This window comes from Phoenix dactylifera, chromosome 9 (genome assembly GCF_009389715.1).
Source record: "Phoenix dactylifera cultivar Barhee BC4 chromosome 9, palm_55x_up_171113_PBpolish2nd_filt_p, whole genome shotgun sequence".
NCBI classification, from domain to species: domain Eukaryota; kingdom Viridiplantae; phylum Streptophyta; class Magnoliopsida; order Arecales; family Arecaceae; genus Phoenix; species Phoenix dactylifera.
The window spans coordinates 18,703,760-18,715,455 of record NC_052400.1 but is presented as its reverse complement, the minus strand read 5'-3'; the positions used below and the strand labels follow the sequence as shown (position 1 = coordinate 18,715,455).

General features: G+C 40.0%; 1 protein-coding gene across 8 annotated transcripts; it reads right to left on the bottom strand.

Annotated features, from left to right (window-relative positions):
- Window positions 1-1,428: 1,428 nt before the first annotated feature.
- On the bottom strand, window positions 1,429-10,631 carry LOC103702712. 8 transcript variants are annotated; one of them, XM_026803842.2, is made up of 3 exons: window positions 8,100-10,631; window positions 7,155-7,418; window positions 1,429-1,863 (listed from the first exon to the last, which is right to left on the bottom strand). In XM_026803842.2, exon 1 carries the CDS (start codon window positions 10,473-10,475, stop codon window positions 8,154-8,156), a length of 2,322 nt encoding a protein of 773 aa, XP_026659643.2. In that variant the 5' UTR covers window positions 10,476-10,631; the 3' UTR covers window positions 1,429-1,863; window positions 7,155-7,418; window positions 8,100-8,153. The 8 variants fall into 8 exon arrangements, with proteins under 8 accessions (XP_026659643.2, XP_008783665.2, XP_026659662.2 ...); XM_008785443.4 differs by having other exon boundaries at window positions 7,159-7,418; XM_026803861.2 differs by having other exon boundaries at window positions 7,193-7,418.
- Window positions 10,632-11,696: the final 1,065 nt, after the last annotated feature.

Here is an 11,696-nt window from a genome sequence, read left to right as displayed (position 1 = left end):
GTACTATTCCTCCAAATAAAATATTATTATTTCAATATTCAAACTTTTCTGCATCAATTATCTCGAAGAGAGATTGTACTTTGTAAATTTTAACCAAATAAACATTATTGGAAAACTAACGGTCAACATTTTCATACTAAAAAAGTCTAATAGTACTTTTTAGGACAAATAATGGCTGTTATAATCCATTATAACGGTCAACAGCAGTTTTGGTAGGGCCCATCAATAAAGGATGTCCATCCAGTTGTCCAAGTTAGTTGTGCCATGTGCAGTTGTATTTGTACTTGACGATAAAAAAACAATATTTTTCTTCTTGCATTTATTTTAAGAATAAGCCAGCTGGAAGAAGTTCTTAACAAGGATATAAGGCAGCCCCATTATCCTTCCCTTTTTAAACTTAAAGCTGAGCTCCATGCTGCTTTCGACACCTCTTGATATAGATGTTAGGCTCGCTTTAGCCGGGCAAGATCTCCACCTAACGTGCAGCCCCGGGGTGCCTATCCTCATTTTTCAGCCTTACACTTCTTAGGCTTAACAAATATCCTAGTTTTTATCTTACTCCTTTATTAACATTTATGCATCATTTATGTGTATATATATGTGTACCTTTCTATACATGTATAGAATCATAATAGATATGAATCTTTCTGTATGTAACGGGTTTGAAGCTAGGGTAGTACATGGCATGTAAGTTGGGATTTAATAAAAAAATGGATCCCTCCATGAGGCAGAGGAAAAGAAAGACGGCATGGCATTGGTCTTTGAAACGCCACAGATGTTGATAGAGGAGAAAAGTGGGTGTGGCATGCCAAAACCAGACACCACGACAAGAATCTCGAATTAAGAAATGTCAACAAGCGATGCTCACCAAATTCAAGACAGCGCGCAAATATCGATTACACATGCTCGAGCCGTCCACGAATCTGAACTCAAAACAGGTACATCTGAAACAGGCTGGTTACGAAATACCAGCTCCCAACTTTTTTGTGCGGATCTAATCAGGTTTAGCATGCAACCCCGTTTCTTGTGCAAGTTTTGTCTAATAATAAAATAATGTGTGGGAAAGATCTCCCCTAACTTTCAGCATTGAAGAAGAAGAAAAAGGAGAGCTTAGAAGAACAAAAACAAACAGCAATCCACACCAAATTCAAGAGGAATAAGGTACAAAGATAAAAGAATTAAGTTCTGGCAAGTGATCTGCTCAGAGGATAAAAAGTTCTTGCATGAAATCACCCAGGAAAATAGCTCTGATTCAATACGTCCTGATGAACAACTGACCTAACAAATTTCTGGAGTTCGTCCCATAGATGTCTTAAGCGGAAGTCTACCGACAGACTAAAGAACTCCCCTCTTACATCGGAGTTGCGTTCTTTATTTCTCTAACTATGACAGACAAAGCTACAGCATTCTAGATATAGCTGCATCTAATGCATATAATGTGGGAAGATATTAAACTGAATGCAAACAGTATTACCATTACATAAATCAGGTACATACTGCACGTTTCACTTTCCAACAGAACTTAGAACCAAAAACTAGCATAATCTGAGACATAATTCCATGTCACTGCGAATGCAAGACCACTTTAGCCCAACCAAAGCCATAAGTTAATTTTTAACCATGATAGTGATTAAACATCTTGCCGAGGCAGACATACAGGAATGTTCTGGATGAATGCATTTTCTGAAACAGACACCTAGTGGCCCTCCCTGGGCTCATGCAGTGACAGTCACACACAGCAGGGGGCCATGCAGTGCACAGTCCACTCGGCTCAAGGAACAACCCCCATCATACAGGCCAATCATGTATGCAGCACAGGCATCGCCACCACAGAAACATAGTCATTCTGGAGATCCTTTAAATCTGGAGAACATGGATGAAGTGTAACTAAGAGCCTTGCAGGGAACCTTGCAATGCACTAGTATCACCACAGCAGGAAAAACCAAAGCACTGCATGATACTATGAAGTCAGCACAGATACTAGCATCTACCATGCATCCCAAAAGATCATTCATTTGCAACAACTAACAAAATCATGACATAGCCAACGGCTGTTAGCTCAGCTGGTTAGCGCCCTTCTCCTAAGGGCTTGCCCAATGAGGAGGTCTAGAAATGGAGACAGATTCCCTACCGAATGTCGATATGTATTGATTCCACGACCAAGGGCAAAAATGATGAACAGTCTGACAACAAAAAGGGAGCCTGACGCATACCCATCTGGGTTTCCTGTCCATAACAGTTCTCAGAATTCTCAGAACAAGAGGAAACATAAGATGTTACCCGTGGTTGGAACATGCAAGTGAATAAAATATGAGAATTCAAGAATCCATAGGACCAAAAAAAATTAAACATGTCAAATAGAGTGTTGGTTTTATCCTAGGAAGCTGCCTTCAGGAAGTAATGTAAGCATGAGAAGATTGCCAGGATCACAGATCTGATATGGAAGGTACAATTCATCTCTACCTTAAACATGTCTAATAGAGTGTTGGTTTTATCTTAGGAAGCTGCCTTCAGGAAGCAATGTAAGCATGAGCAGATTGCTGGGATCAGATCTGATATGGAAGGTATAATTGTGAAAGAGTAAATCTTTACTCATGAACAGGTTCCAAACCTAGAACGAAATGTTAATTGAGACCAAGATTCGCCGTACCGGTACCGGACCCGTACTGATGCCATACTATCATATTGTTGGTACGGTACGGTACGCAGTACGCCTAGCGTCTCGAGTGTCAGTACGCCACTAGTACCAGTACCGGTACAGTACGGTATGCCCGGTACCACACGGTATGTTACGGTACAGCATACCATGATTGAGACAAAAATCATGGTCCATAATAGATATGCTAGAACTTCAAAGTTAATTTTACTGAGGAGCTGATTTACTTTCCAAATACACAAGATAGACTTTATTTTTGGCAAAAAGTTCAAAACTTGTCTGCTTCAAAACTGGTATGCGAAACCATGGTAATACTTAATCTCTAAGCCGAATAGATTAGCATTCTAGGAAAATTATACAACGGAAAAACAAAATAGTTGTCCAGGTAAATATATCATGAAATGAATTATGTACAAATTTCAGTGCCTGCTTGTAATACTAGGGGTTAATGGCTCCATGACCAAAAATTGGCCATAATCCTTGATGCATCTGCAAGAGATGATCTCCTAAGCTTACAGTAAACATCTTTAATTTGAAACAAGGTCATTCTTGTGACCTCTGGAAATTTTCTGAAACAGATTGTGCTCTCCATTTGGACATTATATTTGTTAATGACAAACTTACAAAAGGGGCTAAAAAATTTGGACCTTGCAGCTCAAACCTCTGAAGATGTTATCAGAAAAATAAACTATTCATCTTGATGAAGAAAACTCACAAAAGAGCATAAATTCAACTAAGACTGCAATTATACTGGTTCCTCAAGTCTGGGAGAGATATTAACTTCACCCAATGAATTAATTTGCAGAAAGCCATATGAGACAAGAAATTGAATGTATTATATTATTTAAACAAACTAGCCATACAAACAAGATGCATGCTGAGAAACTGATCTTTGCTCCACCAATTGTCAGTTGTCAAGGGCTGATCAACTGCAACAATATCACACAGGCAAAAGATCCGCCTGCACTATGCCCCTTCCTGCAACAGGTCAGGAATCCTCCCTATCAATTAAATTCACTCACTCTCAACTATTTCGAGTTGGCTTCACAGATTCTCATTTGTTAAGTGCTTATTCCAGGCCACCCATATTTGCAAACTCCCTATTTTTTTTCCCAACTTCCATCTATGTTCCCTTTGAACTTCCCCACCTCTTCCCTACATCCTTCAACACAAACTCAGGTACACCTCCTTGCTAAAGCCCTCCCAGATCCTTGTAGTAGTTAATAAAATAAAATAAAAAAAGGGAAATAGATAACTCAGATGTCACGGCTTTCTTCTGCATTCTTTCTCCTTATTCTTTTCAAGCAACAAAAACTCATAAAAATAAATGAAAGAAAGGGGCCATGGAGAATAATAAATAGGCCATGCCAACTACCAATGTTACTGAATTTCAAACCGGTTACACAAAGGAAAATGTTAGCAGGGTTGCAAACATCAAGAAAACTTCACTACAATGAGGCACACCAAAAGCAACTCTCCAAACATCAAGTTTTCTTGATTACGTCAAGGAACACTAAGAATGCCTCTCTTGACATCAAGCATACTAGAATTTTGAACCACTTACACAATGGAGAATGTTATAGGGTTGCAAACATCAAGAAGCTTCACTACAATGAGGCACACCAAAAGCAACTCTCCAAACATCAAGAAAACTTGATTACATCAAAGCACACCAAGATCACCTCTCCCGACATAAAGAAAACCTCACTCCATCAAGTGCCCAAGAAAACCTCACCGTATCAATTGCCTAGGGAGCTAATTATTCTCTGCAATGCCCAAGAAACCTCACCGTATCAATTGCCTAGGGAGCTAATTATTCTTTGCAATTGTCTTTTCATTGCACCGCAAAATACCAAAACCAGAACCAACAAGTCCATTCCAACTGTTTTGGTTTGGCTTCTGAAGCCTCTTTAACTATCGATAACCAGTAAGGCTATATCCACTGTCAATAACCTTTGCACATTTCCTTTCATTATTATGTTACATTTGTTTTCTTTTCTTACATGACCCTCTGATACAAATCTAAGACACTCCATCTACTGGAGCCCCTGGAGAATTCCTTTGCCATATTATTACCATCTTATTTAGTTAAACACCAAAACACACAGTTAGAGAAACTCTTAGACTTCCATCAACTGCTTGTTTAAATGCAATTTTTCTGATTTTGCCACACATCCATCCCTAAATCTTCATCTATGGGATGCTTATCACGAACTTGAACCATCCATTTACCAGTCAACATCCTAATAAATATAATATCTCAAGTCTTGTAACTTTTACTTGAAATGTCAAAGGTAGCAAACATACAAAACCTAAGAACTTATCCAAGTATGTAGTTTAAAGGTCACTGGTACATAGCTATCCAAATTAGTTTATATAAAATATGGCATAATATATCCCTAGAAAATCAAAACTGGATCATGATTAATACAGGTATATAGTCTTCGATGGGTGATTTCTTGATGAACACTGTTTAATGTTCAGCCACATCACCCTATTTTATTATCCAAGGGACCCCTGTCAACCTCTTCCCTGGATTTTCCTCTTGCACATATTACCTAAATTGATCTCCTTGTACTTTTCTGATTTCCTCATAATATTTCATGAACCTGAGGGGTGGCTAAAGTTTTGCATAAGCATGCACTAATATCTTTATTTTCCTACTAATTAGTGTTGTCCGTGGAAACTACTTCACCGCTTCTTCCTATCCATTTCAAGCCTGCCAGAAATGGAAAGCACATTCTCATCCCCTGACACCATATCCATCATGTGTTTTCCCTTCACACCCTCTTTTGCCAAGCATCCATGACCCCTTTCTAAAAAGATATTCAGCAGTGAAAATCCTTCTCAAGATAACTGGTCATGCAACGAATGAATCATTTGTAGGGCCAACATATTCAATATATGTTACATATATTACATGATTTTAAATTATGCTGCATTGCTTGTAATCTTAGTTTTCATAGTTCTGGTATTTTTTTTGACTAAAAGAGTAAAAGTATGAAGAACCATATTACCAGAAAAATTGTTAAGAATCAAAGAAGATGTCATAAAATTTGTTCATTCAATTGTTTTGACAACAATTGATTCTTAAAACACCAAATAATGTAGCTTTAAAAGTTAAATGCAGTAAGATAGAATCATATGAGTATGAAGATTGGATATAATGACAAACATTATATCAATCACCAAGTACCAGCAAAAAAATCTATAATCTAGCTGATATTAAAGATACCATAATTAGATATATATCAGTTAAGTGCCTTTAAGATTTAGCTAAGATCTAGCATAATTAAGATTATATCTTCTGAATTTCATTATTTAGGAGGCTCGCTATACTACACAGACCCTTTTCTTTCCGAGTTTTTGTTAAAGAAGTCTTCCGACAGCCTAAAAATATTCTCTGCAGCTACAAGGTGCTAGCTTTTTCTTAAAAATTTTAGAGCAACACCAAATACCAAAAAGAATGGAGAAACATCCCCAAAATGAGACATAATCTCTAGCCAACTAAAATCATTTTGGCTGAAACCGACCACCACTCAGCCGAAACTGAAATTTCAATCTTATTTCAACCAGGTTTCAACCAAAAATTTAAAATTTGCTTGGACCATATGCAAGACCATGAAAATTAGGAAAGTTTGTAGCAGAACCAAATAAGGAAATATTGCATACCATATCAAAAATCTCATCAAAGAAGCATCCTCACACAAAATATACTTGCTTGATGAAAGATACAAGCAACTGGTTCTAACCACACAACCTTAGAGATTCTCTCCCTTCCAAATAACTTTCACTATTATCCAAATCTTGCTGGTAACTCCATCTTTCCTAATCCCTTATCAAGCTTGAAATGGTTCTTATGAAACAGCAATGGTCATGATCTACAACAATATCGAATTGAAAGCTCAAGAGCAGCGGAAGCAAGTGAAACCATATGAAGTGGGTTTGACACCTCAAATAAAAGGTTCCCATACCCAGGGATGACTGCTGTAATAGTAACCATAGCCAAATTGGAATGAGAAAATATTTGGTGTTATGCAAAACCACAAAAGAAGGCAATACCTCACATACCAACGTAGTGAAGCTTTGACATCATATTGGTCAACATTCTGATGCTAGTTTAAGTAAAAGCATCCCTTCCACATTTATCAAAAAAGAACCTCTCTTCAGTGCTATCCTATTAGGTTCGCAAATGGGAAATCATGATGTAAACAATTTAAATTGTATAAAGAAATCACATATGAATATCATCAGGACACACATGCAATGGTTCTCCAATAAATGGTGAAGCCATTTGAGAAGCCAACAAGCAATCAAAAATGTTGGTATCCACACAGAAGCGTATTAAGTAACTTAAATGGTAAAGCAAATATTGAACCCATGCGTAAGAAAAAATTAGTTTTCTATCATGTCAAATTTCAGTAAAATGGAGTAATCCAATCAAAACAAAGAAATTATAAGGATAATATGGAGAGTGTGGGAAGGTTGTGACCACTACCAACCCAGATTGGTGAATCGTGTGAAATCAACTTCAACCTGAAAAACCAAGCAGATGGCTCCAGAACTTTGGGTGACGTCGGCAGTGCCCATCAACTGGCGCAAAATAACTTTAAAGCATGATTGATCTTGATGGTACAGAAACCTTTTTGACCTTAGATGACGTGTCTTCAGTTGTCAAGGAGAGTTCCCTCAAGATAATTTGCAACAATGGCATTAATTGGAAAGAAGGGATGCCATAATTGGTTGAAGAAGACAAAAAGACCTGCTGAATCCGAATCAGGTATTTACTCTAAAGATTTTCTAGTAACCCAAATCACAAGTCATTAACTATTTTAAAGGCCTCTAAAACAACATGTTGACGGACAACTATGAACACTAAGCTACGAAAACAAATTGGGTGATGTTGGCAGTCCCCATCAACTGGCACAAAATAACTTTAAAGCATGATTGATCTTGATGGTACAGAAACCCTTTTGACCTTAGATGATGTGTTCTCAGTTGTCAAGGAGAGTTCCATCAAAATGATTTGCAGAAATGGCATTAATTCGACTTGATAGTAACCCAAACCACAAGTCATCAACTATTTTAAAGACCACTAAAACAACACATTGAAGGACAACTGTGAACACTAAGCTACGAAAATAAAGACCAATATTTTCAAATAGAAAAAGGTACAGATACTTTGCATCACCACGCTAATGCATTATAAAATCTCTCTAAAGTTGTGTGCAATATGGATAAATACCTCCTATACACAAATAAACAAGCATGCCATGCTAGCAATTCAAAATACATATTTTAGGAATGAAAAATATCCTGTTTGAGTCGTGATACTAATTATATGATAAAAAGCATTAGTTGAAGACTCATTAACAAATATTTTGTTAAATAACAGAGAGAACTAAGAGGATCATTCTTTAAATATTAATAAACATGGACATACTTGACGAGACCGTCGGTTCCATGTGCGGCATAAGACAAGGTTCCTCCAGACAAGTCATGTGGAGCAAGTACCTTGGAGGGCTTGGGTCTTTGAACCCTTAATTGCAGCAAAATTTTCTTTTAGAAGCCTGATTTCTCCTTCAAGTTCCATAATCCTCTTAGTCAACACTGCAAGAAATGAAGCATATTGGTCAAGCTTACCCAGCCAGTCCTTTTGAAAATTATTTATCATCTCAGCTACAGCAAAACGCATTTCCTCCTCTTTCTGCAGCCGTTGTCTTTCCAACTCCCTAGTACTAAGAACCATACCACCAGTCCCACCAACATCTTTGTAAAGAGGCTCATCGCCCTGTGGAAACTTCTTTCTATACTCTGCAAATGCGATGCGGGTTTCCCTCAAAGCCTTCTTATAACCGAAAACCAGTTGGGCCATCACGTTGAGCTCATGCTCATATCGGTGAGCCTCCAGCTGCCACTTCTGTTGCTCTTCCACCCTTGTCTTCTCCAAGGAGTGGATGATCTGATCCTTCTGCTGAAGCATCTGGTGCATGTACTGCAGCTCCAGTTGGGCATTCATGCAAGCCTGCTCTTTCTCTGCAAAAAGAATTTTAGCCTTTGCCATACAGCTCTGGACTTGTTCCACGCATGTCTCAAAATCCGATGGTGCACGTTCCCAAAGTCCACCACTTCTCATCCTCTTTTGATGATTGTTTTGGGCAAACTGGTGAATGTCCTCATCATCGCCGTCCTCATCATCATCAATCTCCCCAATTTGCCTTTTGCCATTATTCCCAAAGAAGAAAGAACTGCCTGGTCCATGGTTTAGCGACATGGTCTTCTGAGCATCAGCTCCATCAGCTCTCATTGCCAAAAATTCTCCAGAAGAAGGGTCAAGGGTATTCACAGGCAGACTATAGGGAACATTAACCGTGTCCATTGCTTGGAGTAGGTCAGTTGAAGTTAGTCTCTCCAAAGAAGCAAACTTTGCAGATATATCATCAACATAGCCTTCTTCCGCTCTCGCTTCCCCAGCTTCTTTAGTCAAATTTTCAAACTCCATACCCCGACCAGCACTCGAGCTGCAGCGACGCAAGCAATGATCAACACCCTCATTCCTTTCCTCTGGAAGCCACTGCTCCTCATCTCCCTCCTTACACTCTTCAAAACTATCCATAACATCCACATCCGCATCCCCACCAAGTCCCAAACTCAACCCAGGCCCATGCTTCTCATGACCGGCATCTGAAAAATCCTCTAAACTTCGAGTCCTTGTTACACCATCATCTGCATCATCTTCCTCTTCTTCCATAGGTACTTCCTCTTCTTCCATAGGAATTTCAGTGGAGGGCTCAGGCTTAGGCTCAGACTCTATCTCATGCTCAGGCTCAGGGACAGGCTCATACTTGGGTTCTGCTTCATCTTCAAACAACCCGGGCTGCTGGTGTTTCATCAAACACTGGAGGTGCGAAGCATAGTAGCAATCCCCAGATTTTGGCACCTCCAAGAGCTCTTTCTCCACGAAACTCCACATCAATCCCGCCCAATCCACCTTCTGCGACTGACCCTCCTTCACCATCCGGGTCACCGTCACGACCTCCGCCGGTAGTATGCACGCATCATCCTGGAACTGGAACAGCATATAGGTCGACATGAAGTCCATTATGGCCGTGACCGACTCCTCCCTCGAGAAAAGCTCCTGCTGGGAGTCGCCGCCCTCCAAAGCACCGGCTTTCTCCTTCTTGACGGGGAGCAACAGAGCCCGGGCAAGATCGGCACGGCTGACGGAGAACCGGACATCGTTGACGAAGCTCCTGCGGTTAGGGGGATCGTAGTGGGCGATGAGAGCTATGAGGAAATCGGAGCGGATCTCGCGGTCCACCTGGACGTGGGCGAAGTCCCAGAGCCCCAGGGAGCGGAAGAGCTGCTCGTGCTTGGACAGATCTAGGGTTTTCTCGGGGACGAAGGGGAAAGGGCGGAGATTCTCTTTGAGGAGGGCGGCCTTCTGCTGGACCGCGGCCCGCTGCTTCTCCGTCAAGGGTTTCTTCCGTTTGCCGAGTGGTTTCCGGGAGGCCGGAGCAGGGTTAGGGACCGGGAGCTCCGGTGCGGCGACGTCGGGAGGGGGAGGAGGGGAGGCCGCCGCGGCCTGGGGCTCCTCTTCCCTTGCTCCTCCGTCTTCTACATCTTGCGGAGGCGCCGGCGGCGGCGGAGGCCGTGTGGCGGCTTCTTCTTCCCTGGCCGGAGACTGGGATTGGTGTTGGGGCTGGGGAGGGGGATCTTGGAGCATGGTAGGATTTGGGGGGAGACGGAGGAGTGGTTGTTCTGGGGCTCGCGGCGGGGGTTGGCGGGGCTTTCCTCCTTTCTTCTTCTTATAAGGCATGGGAGATTTGGGGGAGGGATTTTATGGGGTTTTCCCTTCTCCGGGTTGGACTAGGGTTTATGTTCGCGTGGCCATGTGGGCATTGAAACGGGCTGGAAGGACCGGAGGAGAGATGAGCGAGATATCGCTTTCCTCAACTAGAGGAGGGGAGAGAGAGAGAGAGAGAGAGAGAGAGAGAGAGATTGGGCTCCAGGGAGACATTTGAGAATGCTGAAATAAGCTGCTAGACTTTTGCCCTTGAATGGTACAATCTAATGTGGTTTACCCCAAAAGGCCAAAAAAACAAAAACACACACACACACACACACACACAAGCTAATTTGACTAAATTTGTAAAAATTTTGAATAACATAGAAGGTTAGAAAAATTATTAGAAAAAAAAATCAAAATTTCAATATCTAGGGTGATAATATAGGATCTGACCTGAGATCCAGAAATCTTGCTGAAACTATAAAGTCATCATTAGGGAGGATTACATGTAGGGTTAGGGAAATTATTTTAAAAAAAACATGCTTTTAGAATCTTGGGTAATAATATAGGATCTGATCTAAGATACAGAAATCTTGCCAATATGAGAACACCATAATTAGTGATCACTTTAGGATATGAATTTAAATATTAAATAATAAAGATTAAGGTTGCAAAATATCTAAGATTGATTAATATCCATGATTAGTGGATGTATTAAGATTTATTGAGTCGTAAAAGCCAAGATGCCAATTATATGTCTTATCATTGAGTGCGTGGTATCCATATAAAATCAACTATCATATACAATATCTAGATTTGTATCTGAATATCAAGTTTTGTAAGCTGCCAATGTTATATGTACAAAATCCTAGCCCTCTATCTTGGTTAATACAGTTACAAAATCTTTACTCTCTATATTAGCAAATATTATCCTGGCTAACATAAATTAATACATTCTGAGATAATAGCTAATATACTAATCAAGATTTTTTAACCTCTTTCTAAAATTGTAGATGATTTTTTTTATAATACAAAAATGAAGCAATGACTTAAAAATGATGCCTTAATATCGACTTAATCACATTTGTTAATAGTCTAATGTCATGATTTCGACATCACCTCACCAACTGAAATTTTAAGATATCTCAAGTATGCCAATAAGTGTTATTGAAGTCTTTTCAGGGTTTCTTACATGTTAATCACGGAAGAGGAGAAGCACCAGTGACAGAAAGTTCGGAATGTGAACCATGT